This window comes from Psammomys obesus, unplaced genomic scaffold, assembly GCF_907164565.1.
Source record: "Psammomys obesus unplaced genomic scaffold, mPsaObe1.curated_primary_1811, whole genome shotgun sequence".
NCBI classification, from domain to species: Eukaryota; Metazoa; Chordata; class Mammalia; order Rodentia; family Muridae; genus Psammomys; species Psammomys obesus.
Window position 1 is genome coordinate 225,630 of NW_026596039.1, and position 23,656 is coordinate 249,285.

The following is a 23,656-nucleotide window of genomic DNA, read 5'->3' on the forward strand; positions in this document are numbered from 1 at the left end:
AAACAAACAAACAAACAAACAAACAAACAAACAAATGAAGCTAGCTAGCAAAGCTCTAATCTTGCCCAGCCCATCCGGTAGCAGCTGCTGGGCACACCTTACCTCAGAATGGTGCTGCACGTCGACAGGCTCTGCACCCGCTCTCCCCTGCCCCGCCGTGCTCTCCCCACTGCTCTAACAGAGAGAAGGGCCCCTGGAAGTGCTCCCTGGGTCTTTGGGCCAGATACAGGGCCTGGGAAGGGACTCAGCAGCACTTCTAAGGGAATCTTGCCTCTGGGCCTGTCTTTGGTGACACTGGGGCTGACTCAGGCACTTTCCACCTCTAACATTCACAACTTAAGATGGTGAGCTGGTGTAGCTGGGTGTGGTGGCACACGCCTTTAATCCCAGAACTCAGGGAGGCAGAGGCAGGCAGATCTCTGTGAGTTTCAGGACAGCCAGGGATACACAGAGAAACTCTGTCTTGGGCTGAGGTGGGGAAGAGGGGGAACAGCTCAACAGTGCAACAATGCCAATATCAAAAAGCCATTGAGAAGTCTAAATTAAAAACATCAAATTGCAGGGCTGGAGAAATGGCTCATCAGTCAAGAGCACTGGCTGCTCTTCCAGAGGTCCTGAGTTCAATTCCCAGCCACCACATGGTGGCTCACAACCATCTGTAATGAAATCTGATTTCCTGTTATGGTGTGCTTGAAAACAGCACTCATATACATAAAATAAGTAAGTTTTTTAAAAAAGCAAATTGCAGATATGTTATGAAGTATGTTCAGGAAATTGAGTCAGACTAGAGACAAGTATCTCAAACCTCTATCCCCAGCTGGAGCAAGATAAAAACATACTTACCAATAATGCGGGCTGTTACTGATTGAAGCACAGGAATAAACACTCGATAAAACAAGAGGAGACTGAACTGAAGGAAAAAGGGAATAAAGTAATCAAAAACCCATCTTTAAATTAAAACAAGGCATCAGACAATAGTAGCACACTTTAATCCCAGCACTCAGGAGACAGAGGCAGGCAGATTTCTAAGTTTGAGGCCAGCCTGGTCTACAGAGCCAGGGATACACAGAGAAGCCCTGTCTCAAAAAACATAAAATGTATATATATTATATACATACATAATATATATTAATTAATTAAGGCATTTCACTTTTCAGAATAATGACTTTCCAGTCAAGAAGTTTATAAATCAAGAGGACAGAAGAAGCACCTTTCCTATTTGTCAAAACTCCAAGAGAGTACAGCAAACTGATACTGTTTATCAGTGAGACTTTTGAGAGGCAGAAAACATTTTAACATTCCCTCCAAAATATAAAGATATATGCTAAACACAATGTCATGTTTATTAATTAAATCTAAAGTTAATATCCGAAAATAAGTTAAATGTTTACATTCAGATAAACTGAATACACTAAATATCAAATCAAAAGTGATCTTCATTCTTTTTTTTAATGAAGTCTTTTTTTATTTTATTTGTTTGTTTATACAGCATTCTGCCTATGAACCAGAAGAGGGCACCATATCTCACCATTGATGGTTATGAGCTACCATGTGGTTGCTGGTAATTGAGCTCAGGACCTTTGGAAGAACAGCCAGTGTTTTTAACCTCTGAGCCATCTCTCCAACCCCAGTATTCATTCAGTATTCATTCTTGTACAATCCAAATTTCAGTAAAAACTACGATAGTTCTCAATTATAGGTAACATTTTTTGTTTTATTTTGTTTTGATCTGGATTTCAATAACAACCAATTGTTACAACCAGAAACAAGGAGAACCTTGCTATCTGGCCTTATCTACTTCTCTGATCCCACAGATCTCTTAGCCAAAAAAATGTCCAGGGTTAACACAAATTATTTATCACAATACTAAAACCTGTCAATGGATCATGTAAACATATATGTAGGACTTTTCCAAGGCATCTGTTTATGCATAAGTGAATAGAAACAAAAATCACTACAGATAGTCTGATAGTGGTAGTGCATGCCTTTAATCCCAGCATTTGGGAGGCAAAGGCTAGCCTGGTCTACAGAGTCCAGGACAGCCACAGCTATATAGAGAAATCCTGTCTTAAAAAAAAACATAAAAATCACAATTACTACAGATACATAAGAATCCATATTAATACTTGTTGTTTGGGGTTTTTTTGTTTGTTTTTCCAGACAGAATTTCTCTGCACAGACCTGGCTATACTGGAATTCACTCTGTAGACCAGACTCAACTGCCTCTACCTCCTAAGTATTGGGATTAAAGGTGTGGGCCACTTTGCCTGACTCACGTTTGTCTTGTTTATGGAGACTGACCTAAAACTCACTATGTAGCTTGAAGTTCTGATCCCCCTGCTCTTACCACCCAGTGCTGGAATTACAATCTTGTTAAAGATTTATTTATTTATTTTATATATGTGAGCGCTCTATCTGCATGTGTACCTCTTGCCAGAAGAGAGCATTAGATCACATTATAGCTGGTTGTGAGCCACCATGTGGTTGCTGGGAATTGAACTCAGGACTTTAGAAGAGCAGTCAGTGCTCTAACCTCTGAGCCATCTCTCCAGCCCATATTACAATATTTCTATTTTTTAAAGATTTATTTTTATTACTTTATATGTATGTGTCTGATTGTCTATATGTGCAGCACATGCATACAGTGCCCATGGAGGCCAGAAGAGTGTATAAAATCCCATGGAAATGGAGTTTAAAACTGCCTAATAGAAAAGTGCTATGAATTGAAACCAGATCCTCTCCAAGAACAGCAACTGCCCCTAAGTACTGAACCATCTCTCCAATCCCACAGGTATTTTTTAATATTAATTTTCCTCCCCCCCTTGACACAGTGTCTTACTGTGTAGTCCCTGGATGGCCTGAAACTTACTTTGCAGATGAGATTGCCTGATCTCAGAAATCTGTCTGCCTCTGCCTCCCAAGTACTAGGATTATAGGCATGCATGACCTCACCTTGCAATTATTAAAAGTTTTTAGCTATCATACAAAATAAAGGGTTTCATTTTGACATTTTCATGCATAGCTCAGGGCCCACTCCCCTCCTCCATCCCCTATCCATGTGATAGGGGATCATCAGCATCATCAGCATATATAAACATCTCAAAGATCGAAAATAATGCATCTTAGTCTTTCAAAGAAGCACATGAGAAATATTAACCTAGTAATAATCTAGAGATACTTGTAAAGAACCTAGAATTTGATGCAAAAGAACTTACCCAGAATACTCCACCATTCCAAGCACAACACTGGAAAATTCTACTAACAATACGTGGCTCACTGGAAAAAATCATATGAATTTATCTTTTTAGACATGTAGGCTGTTTTCTAATGTTATGTAGTAACTCCATTTTACATCATTGGCACCATATTATCTTTGAGCATTTAGTATTCTCCCAAAGTTCTAATTCGGTCAATAAAAAAAAAAAAAAAAAAAAAAAGGCTACAAAGTTTCTGAGGAACCAGGTGTTTTGTTTTGAGACAGAGCCTCATTATATATTCCAGGCTGCCATCAAACTCCTGGCAGTCATACTACCTCAGTCTTCACAGTGATGGGATTACAGACATGTGCCACCACACCCAGGTGAAACCAGCTTTTCTATTTTGCTACTGTTGTTTTGAGACAGGATTTCACTATGTGGCTCTGACTGGCCTGGAACTATTTGTCAAACTGCCTACCTCTGCCTCCTAAGTACTGGTATTAAAGGCATGTGTCACCAGGTTTTCTTAAAAAAATAAAAATGGGCTAACAAGGTTGCTTCCTGGGTATTTAGCACACAATCATGGCAACCTGAATTTGATTCTCTGAATCAATGTAAAGGTGGAAGGAGAGAAGTAATTCCACAAAGTTCTATGACCCCTATACATGCTGTGAAATGGACATACCTTCTCAATGATAAATAATTTTTCAATGTTATTAATTCTTATGTCTATGGGTATTTTGTCTTCATGAATGTATGTACACCATTTATGTGCACTGCCCATGGAGGCTACAGCAGAACCTTGGATCCTCTGAAACTAGAGTTACAGACAGTGCTGGAAACTGAACCAGGTTCTCTGGAAGACCAATAAGCACTCATAACCACTGAGCCACCTCTCCAGCACCCAAATACAATAAAAATGTGTGTGTGTGTGTGTGTGTGTGTGTGTGTGTGTGTGTTCTGCCCTCTAAAATCTGAGGTAGGAGCATATTAAACAAGAAAGTCTGGGGGAAGGGTCTGTCCTTCAATAAATAAATCCACACAGACTTACCTGCAAGTATCTATCAAAACAAATACTTTTTTGTGGTACTGTATTATTTGGAATTCTGATTTTATGTTTTTTGTTTGTTTTTGTTGTTTAATTTATTATTGTATATGTGAGAGACACAGGTGAGATCCAAGGACAACTTTCCTTCCATCTTTCCATGGGTTGCAAGGATCAAACACAAGTCATCAGGCCTGCTTGGCAGACATCTTTTCCCTCTGAGCTATCTCACCAGCATTAATTTATTTTTAAACCATGCCATTTTTAGTAAGAATCCTAGTTTAAGTCAGTGTGTGTGTGTGTGTGTGTGTGTGTCTGTTCGTGCTAGAAAGGAATCACCTATAACACTTTCCTATTAAAAATTAAAAAAAAAAAAAAAACAACTAATAGGATGCCGGAATCATAACTTACTACTAAGATCAATCATTTCCTTAAGTGCCTCTCCTATGGCAGTTTGGGTTCTGGGCCTGTACTCACCTCTCTTGCTTCCGCTCTACACTCTGGGCTCTCCTCTGGGCCAAGACACTACTTGCCCTTCTTCGACGCTGCTCCTCTCTCTTCTGCTGGATCCGAGCATCTAGCTTTGAGATGGTACAGATGCCCCAGATGGAGTCTTTGATTCCCTGTAGATAAGGACATTTTTAAAGACAGATTATGGGCTGGAGAAGATTTTCCAAAGTTAGACACTGGAAACTGAGTAACAATGGAAACTACAATATTTATTTTGGTAAAGAAGGGGAGTGATTTGTACCTCCATTGCTGTGCTGGAACTAGGGACTTTGTGTACACTAGGCAGCAGTCTGCCGATGAACTATACCCTCACGCTTTACCAATTTTGCTGTTTTGTTTTTCAAGACAGGGTTTCTCTGTGTAGCCTTGGCTGTCCTAGACTTGCTTTGTAGTCCAGGCTAGCCTCAAACTCCCAGAGATCCGCCTGCCTCTGCCTCCCTGAGTGCTGGGATCACAGGTGTGTGCCACCACGCCTGCCCTAATTTTTTTTTCATGATCCTTAATTTACAGAAGAACTGCAACAATGGAAAACTTTAGACTAAAATCACCAGTTTATTTTTTTCCATATTAATATATACTTTTTCTGTCATTCAAGTAAGTTGTTATATCATGCCTCATGCTGTTTTTCCCTTAGAGAGAGGCTGAGACAGGATCTCACTACATAACCCTGAGTGGCTTCAAACTCTTAATCCTGCCTCAGCTCCCAAATGCTGAAAATACAGGCATAATGACCAACATGACCAGCTTATCAGGCCCCTGTATGGTCAATTTTTAGTCGGGTTCCTAAGAACAATACTCTTTACATAAACATAGGGTAGTTATCCACATTCCAATTTTTCCATTCATCACAACGGTAAACTTCAAAGCATTTTACCTCAAAAGAGTTTAATCCAAAATCAAATATGGCATTTCATTAGTATGTCTTGTTAGTATTTTCAAATCAACAGCAGTTCTTTATACTTTTTCCATTTTATTTGTGCAAACATGGTGCCATGCCATGGATCAGAGGACAACTTGTTGAGAATCAGTTCTTTCCTTCTACCATACAGGTTTCTGGAATCATCACATTGAGGTCACCAGGTTTGGCAGCAAGAGTCTTGACTTCTAAACCATCTTACCTGCCCTAGGCTTTGACTTTCTTTTTGAAGAATACAGGCCAGCTACTTCATGGAATTTTTCTCAAGATTTAAGTTTCCCTATGATTACCCAACTTAAGCATTTTGAGCGAGAATATCACAGAACTAATGGTATCACATCAAGAAACACATAAGCAAGTCATGGTGGAAAATGCCTCTTGTCCCATAATTCAAGAGGTTGAGACAGGATAATCCCAAATTCAAGGCCAGTCAGGGATACATAGTAAGTACCAAGCCAGTCTGGCCTGTACGGAGAGACCAGGTGTACACCCTCTTCCTGAAACAATGGCACTCAGGAACTGTTTGCCCTTGTTGTGATATTAATTGCACAAGGGAAAAGTAACTGGAAAGTATTAAGTGAGGAGAGATTTCTGATGCCATAAAAATATCCACCCCATCATGTTCTCCCCAATTTGGCATCCTTCCTCAATTCTTGCTTAAGTAAATCATGAATTATATGAGCACTAAATAGTAGTTTTCCAATGTTTCTACATTTATTGATACTATGAAAACAAGTTATCACCTTTGCTATTCCCTTTCAGCACCAATTAAACCGCTGCAATACTCCTGAATCCTGTACTAGCTCTAAACACCAGTTAAGAAAGGACTACACTACATCAAGTTTGGAGAAAGATACAATTACTGTTTTAAAAAGGAGAGAAAGAAGGGAAGAAGGAAAAGAGGGAAGAAAAAGAAATAATTGCTGTAAAATGTAAAGCTCTAGAGTATAAGTGTGGCATATAAAACAGAAGCATCATGGTAGTGTAGCTGAAGAATGTTCTTCGTGGGTACAAGGCGAGGGAGGTACTATTGAATTTGTATAGACAACAGTGACAAACGTACCTGCCAACCATATCTGAAGACTTTGAAGTTATTGCTGATGCTAAAAACACCAGAATTACCTGTCATCCAGTTCAAAGAACTGCATTCACTTATCCACCCCTGCAACCAACCACATATTGTACAACTTCAACGAACTAACCTTTGGTCACATGGAAGAAGATAGTATAATCCCATCAACATGTGAATCGGGGCAGGATAATTGCCTCAAGTTATGCCAGCCTGGGCTTACAGCATAAAACTCTATCTCAAAATAAAGGCAAGAAATGACTGGGAATTCAGCAGAGTGCTTGCCTAGCTATGTGAGAGGCCTTGGGTTCAAACCTACTATTAAAAGGACAGAAACGTTACACAAATAAAGCCCACCCCAAATAGATATAATGTGTATGTGGTAGAATATATTTATATTTTATCTAGTATAAATATCTAGTATATATTATATTATAATTTTATATAATTATATATATAATTTTATATAAAGAATGTGTATGTGTATACCAGAATTTAATAAATATCATAATAGATTTACATCCAAAGTAGAATAATTTCACCACGATAGTCAACTTCACAGAAAGATCACACACACACACCAAAAAATAAAAAAGTAAAAAATAAACCAAAACAAAAAACACAATCAGAACCAGGTGTGGTGGCATATTTCTATAAGTCTAGCATTATGGCACTTAGGAGAGTGAGGCAAGATGATTACCACAAATCTGAAAACAGTCTGGGCTATGGAGTAAGAACATGTCTTAGAAGCATAAACAAAGGCCAGCAAGATGGCTCAGCAGGTAAAAGTACTGTAACCAAACTGACAACCATAGAACCACATGGTAGAAGAAAACTGACATAATGTCCAAGCATACACAAACTAAAGCAATAAAACAAAAGCAGAGCTGTACATCAGTCAGAAGATAACATTCAGGAGGCCAAATAGGTCTTGGAGGTTGAACACAGTGTCAGGCTTGTCCATAAGCACCTTTACCTGCTTCTATTGGGACTACAAGAATGTGAAGCATTTTGTACAAATAGACTTTGAAGTAATATGTATCTTTTGTTTTTGTTTTTGTTTTTGTTTTTAAGACAGTGTTTCTCTCTATCGCGCTGGCTGTCCTGGAACTCACTTTGTAAACCAGGCTGGCCTCAAACTCAAAGAGATCTGCCTGCCTCTGCCTCCCTAATACTGGGATTAAAGGCATGCACCAGAAGTGGGAGAAGACAAGGTACAGGACAGGAGCCTTCCACAGAGGACCTCTCTAAAAGACTCTACCCACCAGGGTATCTAAGGAGATGTAGAGACTCATAGCCAACCTTTGGGCAGAGTGACGGAATCCTTAGGGAAGACTAAGATGGAAAACAAAAGAGCCAAAATAGCTGGCTTTGTTGTGGGGGGGAGGGCGCCTGCAGAGACTGATACTCCAACTAAGGACCATGCATGGAGAGGACCTAGACCCTCTGTTCAAAGGAAGCCCACTGGCTGCTCATTTTCCAACTGGGTGCCCTAGTAAGGAATACAGGGGCTGTCTCTGACATGAACTCAGTAGCCAGCTCTTCGATCACCGCTCCATGAGGGGTGCAGCCTTGATGAGACCTGATAAGCTAGGGTCAGATAGAATAGGAGGAGGCCCTCCCCTATAAGGAGACTAGGGAAAGGGCATAAGGGGAGAAGAGGGAGGGAAGGTGGGACTGGGAAGAGATGGGGGAGGCTGCAGTGGGGATACAAAGTGAATAAATTGTAATAAATAAACCTATAAATAAAATTAAAACAAAAAGCATGTGCCACCACCTCCCAGCGAAGTAATATGGCTTTAATGGAAATCTTCCTCTATCTATTTACAGGCCCTACATAATGAGAGAGATTTGGGGGCACATCCCTCTCTGTAAACTGTCTCATAAGCCCATGATTATTATTTCTAAAATAATTTGATTTGATTAACAGGCAGTTAGAATGTCACCCTAAAACCTAGAAGGCCATTATTTTCAAAATTTGTTTGGTTTTCTTCCTTCTTTCTTTCCTTCCTTCCTTCTGAGACAGGGTCTCTTGTAGGCCAGGCTAGTCTCAAACTCCCTATGTAGGTAAGCCTGGACTGAAACTACTGATCCTTTTGTTCTCTAAGTGCTAAAAGATCAGATGTGCCACTACACCTTTGTTTTTTTATTTGCTGTTATTATTGCTTTGTTCTTGTGATGGGTCTCACTGCATAGCCAAAGTGGCCAAGAACCCATGATCCTCCTGCCTCAGTCTCCTGAGTGCTGTGATTACAGATGTGTGCTACTACTATATCTGGCTCAAACTAGCCTGCTGACATATGCTTGTAATCCCAACTCTTGTGATCAAGGCAAGGGGATCAGGAGTTCAAGGTCATCCTGGACTACACAGCCAGCTGGAAGGTAAACAGTCTCAAAAATAAACAACAAAAAAAAAAAAAGATCCTGAAGCCAAACTAGCCAGAATCCTAATACTAGACAACATACTCAAAGACAGGTCTCACAACTTCCATAGGATACAGGATAGAAGGGCTGGGAATCAAGCAATATGTAACAGTATTTGCTCTGCAAGCATGAGGACATGAGTTCAAATCCCAATAGCTTCTTGTAAAAAGCTAGGCATGGCTACTGGATCCTGAAAAGTCACTGACCAGCCAGGCTTGCCAAATAGGCCAATTTCAGGTTCAGTGATACATACTGTCTCAACGCAATAAGGCAGACAGTAATAGAGGTGACGGAGGAAGACTCCTCAAGTTCTGCTTTGACCTCCAGATAAGAATGGGACTGCACCTACATATCCACATGCACGTACCACACAAATACACAGACACACACAGGCTCACACGTGTAATCCCAACATCTGCGAAAGAGAAATAAGACTGAAAGGAACTCAAACCAGCCAAGGTTATGTAGCAAGATTTTTTTAAAATGTAGGACGGTGTACTTAGAACACTGAGGCAGGAGCATCACTGGGAGTCCAAGATCAGCCTGAGATATACAATAAGACTGTCTCAAAAATACCAAAAACTCCTATTTATTGAATGATGTAGACTACAATGAAAACCTACATTCTACGTAAAAGACCCAACAAATATGAAAAAAAGTTACAAAACACCTGAAGGATTTTTTGGTTCGTTCCTTTAGCAAATAAAGAAAAAAGGTTAAGGAACAAATTCCTTGAAATAAAATATACTCACCCTGCCAAGATCCTGCAGAAAGGTTTTGACACTGTCAGCCATCTCTTCACTGCCCAGACTACCAATTAATTATACAGAGAGGGAAGTGCCCCCAAACCTCTCATCATGAAGGGCCTGGAAACAGATGGAGGAAAAGGACTTACATTAAAATATATTACTTCATGATCTGTTTCTACAAAATGACTCCACATTCTAGTAGCTTGAATACAAGAGTAATAGATTCTGGCACAATACAGGCTATACTTCTAACAGTTAAAACATAAGATACTTTTTTATGAGTTATTGGTAAGTTGTCCTGGCTAGAACCACAATCCTGAGCTCAACAGATCTTCCTGCCTCAGCCTTCCCAGTAACTAAAGACAGGAATGTTTCATTAGGGTGCAAATGTGCTTCTGGACAAATGATCTCCCCTGAGCCTCAGATGTCCCAAACTATTCCACTAAACACTCCCACTTTTGAGATTTTGGAGATGGGTGATAATAGTTTGAATAACATCTTCAACCATTTTTATGCTTGCTATGTATTCTCAAAACACTTGAATGTGGGACTGGAGAGATATATGGCTCAGAGGTTAAGAGAACTGCTGCTCTTTCAGATGTCCAGAGACCAATTCCTAACACAGACCCCTGACAACCATCTGAACTCCAGCGCCAGAGGATTCAATACACTTTTCTAACCTATACAGGCACCTGCACGCATATGCACACATTTTACGTCTGCACACACACACACTCTAAAAGCAGCTAGATAATATGGTATATTGTAATGCTAGCTAGCACTCAGGAGGATCACAATTTCATTGCCAGGCTGGTCTGCACATTAAGTTCCACACTGGGAAACCCTGTCTCATACAATAATAATAATCTACTTCAATTCACTTCAATCATATACAATCCTCAAATACACAGGAAAGTGTTAAGACATAAAACTACCAAGCCCACTAATTAGGTCTATGTCTTCTAACTTCATCCCCCAGCACCACCAGCGTGGAACCTAGCGTGTCACACATATTAAACAAGTGCCCTACCACTGACCTATGCAGCACAAGTTCATGTTTTACCTTTAAATATACACACACATGTGTATATTTAATCTTACATTATATCTTAATAATGTAAGAAACAATGAATTAGGATCAATGGTAAGCTACATGCTCAATATGTGTGAGAGCCAGGGTTCAATGTCCAGTATCAAGAAAGAAAAAAGTTAGCAGGGCTTAGTGGCACACGCCTTTAACCCCAGCACTCTGGAGGCAATGGCAGATGGATTTCTGTGAATTCAAGGTTATCTGGTCTACAAAGCCAATCTAAGACAGCCAGGGCTGTTACACAAGAAAACCTGTCTCAAAAAACAAACAAAAGTTCATAAAGTGCAAATTTAAAATAGTCTTTAAAATGGTAAGGGTTAGTTGGGTATAGGGACAGATACCTATAATACCACTTGGGAAGCTGAGGCAAGAGGATCAGGAGTTCAAGGTCATCCTCAGTTAAACTGGAAGTTTGAGGCAAGCTACAGGGGCTATAAGACAAATGGAACAGCAAGGATTTATTTTATTTCTCAGGTGAATGGAAAACCCGGCTCCAAAAATTAAGAAACTGACAAGGTTTCAAATAAAACTCAGTCAGGGACAGGGAGAGGTCTGAGCAGGTAAGGTGCCTTCTGCTGAACCAAGCAATCTGAGTTTAATTGCCCACACAGGGAAAAAGCAGCAGCTTCTGTGGGCTGTCCTGACTTCACATGTATACTATATACTCACATCACATGCAATGCTCATGCGAACACACACTATAAATGTTGAAAAGAGAGAACCGATAGAAAAAAAAATAACTACAACTCAGTGGTAAGAGTGCTTGCATGGCATGTTCAATTCCCAACACCAATAAAAACTACAAAACTGAGTCAGGGCTGGTGGTGCAGCCCTACAACCCCAGCTACTTGGCAGGGTAGGGTAGGCTCACAAATTCAAGGTCTGTATAAACTGAAGTCAAGGCCAGAGTGAGTAACTTATTGAAATCGTCTCTCAAAAGCAAATGTTGAGAATATAGGTCAGTAATAGAGAACAGTCCCCAGTACTGAAAGGGCAAAAGATTTGTTCACACTAAATAATCTTAAAATAATAGTCTCTCATTTAATTTCTATAAAATGAACTCTAAGATAAATGGAAATTTTACTTGCAAAATTGTGAGAATTTAGGATTCTAAAGTGATCAAGCCCCACTAAATCAATCACAGAATCTTCAAATTAAGAAATAATAACCTTACTACAATAACTCCACAGGCAGCTTATATACAACTCAAACTTCAAAACAAAAAGGATACATTCCTTGACCTTTGGCCACTTCAAGTAACACCACACTGACCCAACTGGACTAATGCCACTCAGAACTGGAGGAACAAGAGTGTAGAGTCAGAAGGCACAAAACATGTGTAACCTTTGTTCTCAGGTCAAATCCTGCTTAAATGTGCTCACCTAGGGAAGTTCCTAGGGTTAAGACACAGGTCATCACATCCACGCCTCCATCCCCCCCCCCCCCCCCCCAAAAAACAAACAAACAAACAAAAAAGAAAAACAGGACAGGGTAGAACGTCTTTAATCCCAGCACTTGGGAGGCAGAAGCAGGCGGATCTCTGTGAGTTAGAGGCCAGCCTGGTCTTTACATAGGACAGCCAAGGCTACACTGCAAAACCCTGTCTGAGAAAAAAAGAAAACAAACAAACAAAAAACAAGAGTTTCAATGTGCACAGATACAGTGTTCTAAGAATTGCAGTAAAAGCAGCCCACAGCCAGGAGACTAGTAAATGTCCAATAACTGGCAAGACAGTAGATGTACCCTCATTCCGAGGACTTGCTCATTTACAAATAAATAGTAGTAAAATTCTTCACAGGATTTTTGATGATAGAGTACAACAGAATGAACAAAGCCGAAAATTCTATATAAACGTAATCCTATTAAAGAATGCACCCGATTTGAGGTTTGATGAAATTCATTAGTTTAGTGTTCTCCCAGAGCCAAGCCCGTCTATCCGAGCCCAGAACAACTATGTTATTTGACTCCTGGCAGATTAACACCCGGCTTCTGCATGTACCAAGCAGCAAAAGTACCTACTGACCAAACAGAACCTTTAAAGGACACGCCATTTCAATATTATACTGTGGACCTAACATCTTTCCTACGGGAGAGAACATTTGGTATGAATTACCCTGTTTAACAAACTGCTGAAACATGCAGAAAAATAACCTGCCACAAGCTGAGGCCACATATTGACTGAGTGATACAAAGGGCTCTTACAACAGAGGAAATCAAGATGCATCATCTGGTTCACAATTCTTTTACAGGTGGAGAAGTTAAATGGTTTGTCCAACAGCGACTGAAAGCTAAGTACAGCAAACTTCAGAACTTCAGTGTTCTAACCTCGTCTGGACTTTTTGCTTAAGCTTTGCAACGAGGATTTTTATTTAACCCAAGCTTCCCATGGACAAATCACCTTCCTTAAACCTTGAAATACTGCTGACCACTCAATTCTTGACAGTCTTTAGAACCATTAAGCATCCACTGAGACAAACTCCTGCACTTTCATTTCCAAGCCTCCAAACCCAAGTCCCAGAAAGCAGGAAGCTGGCGTTTCCCACACCAGGTAGGCAGAACGTAAACACCTCCTCACCACCGGGCCACAGGCTGCCTTCTGGGCCCCTCAAGAGTACTCGGCTCCTTTCTCCCGCTGCTCCGAAGCAACTGAGCTGAGAACCGTCTTTCTCCCCAGCCACTGCCGCGCAACAAGGTGAGGACCACGCTAACCGAGGGTCACCGGAGCTAAAGATAGCCGCTCCGGCCGTGGGTAGCGCGAGCCTGAACGCCGCGCGGCGCCGCCGCAGGGCCTGCCCTCGGCGCCCTTCGAGTCCCGGGCCCTCCGGGGCCGGGGTCCTTGCCGCAGCCCCCGCCCGAACCTCACGGACTAGCTCCGGCCTGCCAGCCCTGGATGGGCCGTGCAAGTCCGCCCAGACCCGGACTTGCAAACAGCTCAAGCCCACTGCTCCCCGCGGCCCGCACCTACCCCGCAGCCCTACCGCCGCGGCTCCGGCCCGGGCGCTGGCCCACCGAGGCTCCGCTCGCCCACTCAGCGCAGGGCTGCCCGCTCCGCCCCGGCGCTCCCAGAGCCGGGGCTGCGCCCACACTGGGCATGCCCGGGCCGCACGGGGCAGCTGGGAAGTAGGGCGGGCACCCTGCCGGTCGCCGGGCAGAGGCGTGGCTCTCGGGGTAGGGCGGGGCCATCCAGGAGGGGCGTGGCCAGGGAGCTTGGGAATTGTAGTTGGCAGGACCAGGCTCATTGTAGGTGCCCAGGTACAGGTCCCTATTGACTCCTCGTCAATCCCCTTCTTGCTATTCGGCAGTCTTGCTCGTTAACCTCCTCAATCTACCTACACAATAATGCTGGTCTTTCTGAAACCCTTTAAGAACCTATGATGAAAACAATAAAATGGGGTCACCTTGATTATTTGGAGGCTTTCTATGATTAAAGACAAATAAGTCCTGGGCGATTAGCTCAGTTGGTTAAAGTGTGGTGCTAATAACGACAAGGTCGCAGGTTTGATCCCCGTACGGGCCAATGGATAACATAGATTGGGCTGGAGAGATGGCCCAGCCGTTAAAGGCTAGGCTCACAACCATAAATATATAAGACTAATAAACCAGGTATGGTGATGCACAGTTCTAATCCAAGCCATTGGAAATCTGAGGAGAAATGCCCCGAATTCGAGTCCAGACTAGGCTACATAGTAAGAACCAGGCTATGTAGGGCTATAAAACAAGACCCCATCTCAGAAAAACAAAGCAAACAACAACAAAATCTCAGTAGAGTAATCGCTTATCATGCACAAAGTCCTGGGTTCAATACCCAGCAGCGTCTGTACAGGGCATGGTGGTACAATCTCAGCACTTGGGAGTTGGAGGCAGGAGGATCAGAAGTTTAAGGTTATCTTTGACTATCTAACAAGTTTAAGGCCAGATTTGACTAAATAAGACCCTATCTTAAAAAAATAAAAATAAAGAAAGAGAACTAAACAGTGGCAGTTTACATCGAAATGATTCAGAATATAAGCCATCAAACACTTAGGCTGTACTTAGTGTGTATTCTAATGATGGAATTGCTGAGATAAAAACCAAATAGAGATTACTAGTTCCACTGGTCCAGGTCTAGCCTAACTCCACAATTCCTTGGCATGAAACTGTAGGGAAAGCCAATTTATCTTTACCTTTTTTGGGTTTCTCCTCTGGGTCTAAGAAATTAAACCAAAATTTAACAAGTCAAACATAAGAAAAGCATACAAGTTATTTAATGAGTTAATAGTGACTGACATAGAAACCCTGGGAAGGAAATGAAGAAGGTTGAAGATATGTATTAGTCAGGGTTTTTTGTGGGCCAGGTGTTCAACAGGGAACCCCCTGTCTTTGAACTGAACTCTATCTGTAGACTACGGTGGCCTTGACCTCAGAGATCTGCCTATATCCGCCTCCCAAGTGCTGGGATTAAAGACCACTACTGCCCATCTTAGTCAGGGTTCTCTGTAGGAACAGAAATTGTGTAATAAATATAGACATAAATTAATTCATTCATTAGAATGGCTTACAGGCTGTGATCAAACGAATGGTTCCCTATGAATGGAAAGTCCAAGAGTCCAGTAGTTGTTCAGTTCATAAGGCTAGATGAGTTCAGCAGGTTTTCAGCATATACTGGAACCCCAAAGAAGTAGGCTCTAATGCAAGTCCTAGAGAAGAAATGGACTTACTACTGAAAGCAGGAGCAAGCAGGCGAGAAGAGAGCTTCCTTTATCCATGTTCTTTATACAGGCTGCCAGCAGGTGTGGGCCAGATTAAAAAAGGATCTTCCTACTCAGATCTGGGAGATCTGAGTCTTCCCAGCTGGGTGTGGTGTCACACGCCTTTAGTCCCAGCACAGGCAGACAGAGGCAGGTGGATCTCTGAGTTCAAGGCCAGCTTGGTCTACAAAACAAGTTCCAGGACTATAAAGAGAAACCCTGTCTTAAAAAAATCAGAACTAGCTCTATAGACCAGCCAGGCTAGTCCGCCAGCCTCTGCCTCCACAATGCTGAGACTACACTAAATGCTGAATCTGCCACCACTTCCAGCCCAAATGCTTTTATACCACATTGTTCAAAGAAGGGAAATTCTAGAGAAGTGGCAGAGCTGAAGGAAAATCACTGTTTTAATTAGATTTGTTTTGTACACAGGCTATTGGCTATTATATACATACTTATGGTTGTGAGCCTAGCCCTTAATGACTGAGCCATCTCTCCAGCCCGGCAGTTTTTTTTTTTGTTTGTTTGTTTTGTTTTGTTTTTTTTGTTTTGTTTTGTTTTGTTTTAATTTATCCAGTATACACATATGCTGGGCAAGTGCTTTAGCACTGAGCTAAATTCCTATTCCCTTCAAATTCCTATTCAAGCCACTTTCCTAATAGTTATTAGAGCAGCAACTTTCTGCTTTTAGAAAGGGAAAGGGAAGATAATAGGCCTCTTGGCCTGGTAATGTAGCTCAGTGGTAAAGACCCTAACTTCAAGGGAGCTCCTTTCTCCTTCTGCTGGTCTTGTTTTAATTTTTAAGTGTTCTTAGCTCACAATTACCCCTATGGAAAAGTGACATAATTTAGGTAGCCTATTTGCTTATTCTGAACTATTCCTACCTTCTCCCTTTTATTCCTCATTTCCAACCTTTTCTATGACTCTTCATTTCTTTCTACTTCCTATTTCCCTTTGCCTTTACCAATTTTTAGAGCAGCTACTGATAGGGCCATCTATAGAATCAAATGCTTATAATTATAAGATATGTATGGGAAGGGGGGGATAGAAGGACACGGAGGCAACAGGAGCCCCACAAGGAGACCTACAAAGCTAAAAAACCTGAGCCCAGGAGGTCCTGCAGAGACTAATAACATCAACCAAGGACCATGCATGGAGAGAACATAGACCGCCCCCTGCTCAGATGTAGTTGATAGGCAGCTCAGTCTCCATGTGGGTTCCCAAGTAAGGGGAGCAGGGCCTGCCTCTGTCATAAACTCAGTTGCCTGCTTTTTGATCACTTGTCCCTAGCAATGTGGCCTTAGCAGGCCACAGAGGAAGAGGATCCAGGCAGTCCTGATTCGACTTGATAAGCTATAGGCAGATGGCAGAGGAGGAGAACTCTTTCAGTGGACTAGGGGAAGAGAACAAGGGGGAAGACAAAGGGTGGGACTAGGAGAAGTTGAGGGAGGGGGCTTCAGTCAGGATATACAATGAATAAATTGTAAAAAAATAAAATAAAATAAAGACATTTATTTTTAGATACTGTATTATAAGATATCTTCTATGTGGGGAGAACGTGAAGCCCAGATGTCAAAGTCAGTGGCAAAACAAATAATCAGACCTTCTGGATCTTGTATCAGTCGGGTTGCTATTGCTACAATAAAACCCCACATCCGAAAGCAACTTGAGCTGGATGTGGAGGCACACGCCTTTAATTCCCAGGCTCGGGAAGCAGAAGCAGGCAGATCTCTGTGAGTTTGAGGCCAGCCTGGTCTACAAAAGGAGTCCAGGACAGCCAGGGTTGTTAAACAGAGGAACTGTCTCCAAAAGGGCTTCATAGTGAGACTCTGATTCAAAATATAATGAAGCCGGGTGGTGGTGCCTACCTTTAATACCAGCACTTGGATGGCAAAGGCAGGTGGATCGTTCTGAGTTTGAGCTTAACCTGGTCAGTAAAGAAAGATCTATGACAGCTAGGGCTACACACAGAGAAACATTGTCTAGAAAAAAAATAAATAAATTAAATAATAAATAAATAAATAGGGCTGGAGAGATGATGATTCAGCAGTTAAAAACACTGTCTGCTCTTCCAGAGGTCCTGAGTTCAATTCCCTCTGTTCTTCCCAGGACTACCATGAACTCTCCAGCCCAGGAGCTGGGCTGCCCTTCCCCCAGAGGCTTTTCCCTGTATAATCCAGACATTTTGGTTTTGTATCCTTTTCTTTTGAACCTTTGGCCTCCTGACTGCTGTACTTGGCTCTCCTTTGCCCTCTTCTTCTTGCCATATGATTCATGGTGATGACCACTCTAGACTCTCCCAGATGTCCCTGCCTCTGGCTATGGTCTCCCACACACCTCCAATTAACTTTCTTTTCCACCATAGTTAGGAGCAGCCATGTCCTTTTCTTTTTTCTTTTCTTTTTTCCTTTCCTTTCTTTTCTTTTTCTTTTCTTTTCTTTTCTTTTCTTTTCTTTCCTTTTCCTTTCCTTTCCTTTTCCTTTTCCTTTCCTTTCCTCCTTCCTTCCTCCCTCCCTCCCTCCCTTCCTTCCTTTCTTTCTTTCTTTCTTTCTTTCTTTCTTTCTTTCTTTCTTTCTTTCTTCCTTTCTTTCTTTCTTCTTTCAGAAAGATGTTGGCAGGGAAGTGGACAAAAAGAAAAGGAGACTCTTCTGTAAGGGATGTGGCCCCCTCAACGTTTAGGACACACCCAGACATCAAATTCTCAGCATAAAGGGTAGTGGGGGGGGGGCTGCTTTTGGAACAGGCAGCAAGCAGCAAGTTTTTGTTTGTTTGTTGTTGTTTTGCAGGAGTAAGTTTTAAGGAGAAAAAGGGAAGTCTGTGCTAGGGTAGTTGATAAATCTTTATTGGGTAGGCTAGCAAGTAGAGTCGAATAATGAATTTTGATTGTTTAGTCTTAGGAATGAGTCAGTGGCCAGACAAAGGAAAAGACCTTGGAGGCTAGCTTTAGGAATGTAATCTAAAGGTTAGGAAGGGAGAGGGAAGCAGGGTGGAAGACCTGCCTACAATGCTTGCCATGCTTGGGCTTGCTAGAGCCCTTCACCTTCAAAAGAAAAATAAACTCACTTAAAAATAGACCTACCAAGCAGGGCAGGGTGATGCATGATTAATCCCAGCACTCTCGGAGGCAGAGGCCAGAGGATCTCTGTGAATTCTAAGCCAGCTTGGTCTACAAAGTAAGTTCAGGACAGCCAAGGCTACACAGAGAAACCTGGTCTCAAAAAACAAACTAAACAAAACAAAATAGACGACCATAGGACTGGAATATGCCACACCTTGGAATTTCCCCAAATGACTCTAAGTCAACATAACACAGAGATACTTGCACACCATCTTTATTGCAGCATTGTTCATAACATAGGTGTCCATCAACAAAGGAATGGATAAAGGAAATGGAGTTTAGCCAGAAGTGGTGGCTTGTAAATTTGATCCCAGCACTCAGGGAGGCAGAGGCAGGCAAATCTCTGTGAGTTATAGGCCAGTCTGATCTACACAGCGAGTCCAGGACAGCTAAGGCTACACAGAGAAACCCTGTCTCAAAAAAATTAAAATAAGAAAAAAAATAGATGTTAGTCACATACACATACATACAATTTTCTCAGCCATGAAGAATTGAAGTTATGCCATTTACAGGAAAAATGAAGGCAACTAGAGATGATCATATTAACAAAATCAGTCTCCAAAAGTCAATTATGTAACATTTTCTCTAATTTATGGATTCTAAACTTTATAGATTCATAAAATCATGTGTAGATGACATGAAAAAAGAAGCAAAACTGGAACAAAGGATAAGGGAAGCAGAAGGGCAAAAAAGTGAAGGGAGCCCCTTATGGAGGGAAATATGTTCAATATATCATATATTTGCATGATAATGGCCTCATGTAATCCAGTATAAAAAAATAGTCAATACCCAACTATTGTAGTAAATAATAGAAAAGTGTTGGGCTGTATATTATCTATTATTAGCCATTATTATTATTATTATTAGTAGTAGTAGTATTAGTATTAGTATTAGTATTAGTATTAGTATTAGTATTAGTATTACCACACAGCATTATTTAACCGGCTATCAAAATAATAAGACACGGACACCTGTTGGATTTATAATTGCCTTATTTACCTTGGGCCGGGCAAATATTTCACTTACACTGTCTCAATATCCTCACCATCCATATCCCAACCTCATTCCATGCTGTCCACTTTAATCCTCCCAAATTGGACTGCCTTTCATCCGTAATCCCATGGTACTTGCTTTTATTCTTTTACTGGGACTTTCCACGTAATCACTGGAATGATTTCTTTCCACGTCATCACTGGAATGATTTCTCCAGTCCCATGTGGTTTTTTTTCTCCACACTAATCCATGGGGTCCTCTTTCCTCCTCTTTTCCCATTTATCTGTCCAGTGATTCTCATGATTCTTTTGTGCTCAAAAGCCCAAGAATTTAGCCACGTCTACCCTATTCTACCCTGCCCAGGTATAGGCCATTCAATGAACCAGGCATAAGGTTTTAGGCAGGTTTACACAAAGAAGGATGGGTGTATCTGGCAGACAGTAACCAGATCTTGAGTGCCAGTAATTAGCATTAGACCAACCTCCAAAACTCAACATAGTAACTAAATAAATGTATGTATGTATGTGTGTCCCACTAAGCTGTAAAATGCATAGAATCTAGGAGAAGTTCTCTTCTTCTGTGGCTTTGTGACATAGTAAACTGTCAGTAATACCAGATATAGAATCCAGATGCTCTAGCTTCTAGGCTTAGATTCTTCCAAAGGAAAGCAATACTATGTTTTATTATGCATCTAAGATGTAGCAGCCCTTTCACATTTCTTATTTTAAAAGTGTGTGTGTGTGTGTGTGTGTGTGTGTGTGTGTGTGTGTGTGCGCGCGCATGTTACTGGGATGAACACAGGGGCCCTGTGCATACTAGGCAGTCAATCTATCACTAAATTATAACTATATTCCCAGTTTTCCTTTTACTTTTTATTTATTTGTTTGCTTTGATAAAAAGATTCACTAAATTGATCAGGCTGGCCTAAATCCCATTTTTTAGCTCAAGCAGGCTGCTCCTCCTCCTCTTTTTCTTCTTCTTTTCTCCTTTTTTGTTTTTGTTTTTTGTTTTTGAGTTAGGATCTCATATAGCACAGGGTAGCCTCTTTGCTAGTAACTGAGGATGATCTTGTTGTTGTGTTTTGTTTTGTTTTGTTTTTTGGTGGTTTCAGGTTTTTTTCTGTGTAGCCTTGGCTGTTCTGGACTCACTTTATAGACCAGGTTGGCCTCAAACTCACAGAGATCCACCTGCCTCCATTTCGAAGAATGCTGGGATTATAGGCGTGTGCCACCAAACCTGTTGAGGATGATCTTGCACTCCCGATCACCTTGTCTCTACTTCCCAAGTGCTGGGATAACAGGCATGCACTGCCATACTCACCAAGTATTGTTTACAAGCAGGTTTTCCTCATGTCCAATGCCACACCCTTTTATTTAGCCCATCTGCCTTCCCTGATTTTAGGTGGTGTATCATCATCACTAATGTAGTGTTCCTTTAATTTTAATGTGAAAATGAACTTCCTGGAGACTTTTCACAATATGGGTTGTAGTTAAGTTGATCTGGGGTGAGGGCCAAGATTCTGTAGTTCAACAGCTTCCCAAGTGATCCCACTATACATTTACCAAGGGTCTGTTATCTCTTTTGACTAGGTGTTTGGGACATATGTGTTCTCAACTTGCTTTCTTCAAATGGGGAAACATACAAGGTAGTGAACAAAGTATTAGAGGAATGTAAAGTTAGCAAAAAGACTAGATGCAAAGGGAATGCTGCTCCATGCAAACAGCACCAGGAAAGCTACTGGGTGTACTGGGAGCCTGGAATCCATTTTCTTTGCCTGGGACTCAGAATAGGAGGAGACTTGGCAAGAGACACACTTCCTTTTATATTGCCAGGCTCTAATTGCCAGGCTCTTTTCAAATAATAAGATTTAGTGGTTATCAAAGCAGACAAGAAGTCTACTTTAACAGAGTTCATGTTCAAGTAGAATGAGATAAAGTGGAACAGAATAAAATAAAAGGAAAATAAAATCTGGAGTTAAGGCAGGAGGATTTCTCAGAGTTCAATGATAACCTGGGCTACCAAGTGAGACACTATCTCCAGATAAGAACTGAAACAACATAATGCTCAATAGTATTAAATAATGAAAAGTAAAACATAGAAATATCATACAGAATGAGTGCCTAGGTAGCTGCCATTGGCTATCCAAAGGGTCACATTTGAGCAGTTGACTGTGCTAAGATCTGAATTCAGGTGGCAAGGGGAACCCGCCATGTAAAGATTCAAGGTCAATCAAGTGGGGTGGTGCTAGTCTTTAATCCCTGCACTCAGGAGACAGAGCTGCATAGAGAGTTCCAATACACAAGCAGGTCAAAATCTGACTGCTGGATATGAAGTACAGAAACAGTGTGGCTGCCAGTATGACCAAGTCCTGTTTCAGTTCTTCTTTTACTTCCACTGGCGTTCAAAATCACCAAACAGTTTTGATATTCTCTCTCTCTGTGTCTTTCTCTTTCTCTCTTTCTTTCCCTCTCTCCCTCTCCCCTTGTCTCTCTCCCACCCTCTGTCTCTCTCTGTCTCCCTCCCTGCCTGCAATTTTCAGATTAGATGTAAGTTTTCAACTACAGCTCTCAATACCATGCCTGCTTGCCTGTCACAGTGCTTTGTGCCCTGATGATCATGGACTAACACTCTGAAACTCTAAGCAAGCCCCCAATTAAATTCTTCATAAGTTGCTTTGGTCAAGGTATTTCATCACAGCAATAGAACAGTAACTAAGACTCTCCCCAACCACTTCCCAGTCCTTATTATCCTGAATAATAGGAATCAAAATACTAATCCTGTTAAATTGTGATCACTTCTATAATTATTGTTTGTTCCATTAGACTAAATGAAGAGTTATTACTGCTTTTTCTTTACTCTAGTGCCCATGATAATGTCTAGAGTTATAGTGAACACTCAAATTTTTTGAAAAAATACACGACTGAATTAATGAAAGTGGAAGTAAGGCTATTTCATTGTTCTTGGTTTCATTTTTTGAGACAGGGTTGCACTTTCTAGCACATGCTGGCCTTGAACTCACTAGCCCACCCTAGCATCCAGTTGACTGTGATGCTCCTATTTTAGTCTTCTGAGTAAAAAGATTGTAAGTATGAGCCACTACACGTTGATTGCATACAGATTTTTTAAATTTAAGAGTTAATGAATTAGCAGGCTGTGGTGGTGCACGCCTGTAGTCCTAGCACTCAGGGAGGCAAAGGTAGGCAAATAACTGTGAGTTTGAGGCCAGCCTGGTCTACAAAGTAAGCCCGGGACAGCCAGGGCTACACAGAAAAACCCTGTCTTGGAAAAACAAACAAACAAACAAAGATTTAATGAATTATTAGTGAGGAAACCAGTTTGATAATATAAGCAATTCAAAGGGGAAAAATCCTACAGATTTATATGAAAAAAAACAAAAACAAAAACAAACAAACAAACAAAAAAAAACCTGACAGGCTACTTTTATGCTACTGAGCAATGTCTTTTACCCTAGGGGAAGTGAATTTACAAGAGACACCAATCTGCCTTTATTATTTGTTTGTTTTGTTGAAACAGGGTCTCTGTGTATCCCAGGCTAGCCTTGAACTTGTGGTCCTCCTGCTCAGCCTCCCAAGAACAGGGACTGCAAGTATGAAGCACCCACCATGTTTGGCTTTGGCTGGGAATTATTAGTCCTCCAGTCATGGGCTGAGATCGTAGGTATGGATTACCAGGCCAACCTAACCCACCATTTTTTATTATAATATTCTATTCTATTCTATTCTATTCTATTCTATTCTATTCTATTCTATTCTATTCTATTCTATTCTATTCTATTCTATTCTATTCTATTCTATTCT

The 23,656-nt window shown here is 41.3% G+C and overlaps 1 protein-coding gene across 1 annotated transcript in view; it reads right to left on the minus strand.

Annotated features, from left to right (window-relative positions):
• Nucleotides 1-14,111, minus strand: part of Ei24 (EI24 autophagy associated transmembrane protein) — a 23,899-nt gene extending 9,788 nt beyond the window's left edge. Inside the window, exons 1-5 of the mRNA XM_055622247.1 lie at nucleotides 13,966-14,111; nucleotides 9,914-10,027; nucleotides 4,720-4,865; nucleotides 3,216-3,276; nucleotides 844-910 (exon numbers count right to left, since the gene is read on the minus strand). Coding sequence (XP_055478222.1) covers nucleotides 844-910; nucleotides 3,216-3,276; nucleotides 4,720-4,865; nucleotides 9,914-9,955 — 316 coding nt within the window. The 5' untranslated portion in view covers nucleotides 9,956-10,027; nucleotides 13,966-14,111. The remainder of the gene's footprint in view (nucleotides 1-843; nucleotides 911-3,215; nucleotides 3,277-4,719; nucleotides 4,866-9,913; nucleotides 10,028-13,965) is intronic.
• Between the last annotated feature and the right edge of the window lie 9,545 nt (nucleotides 14,112-23,656).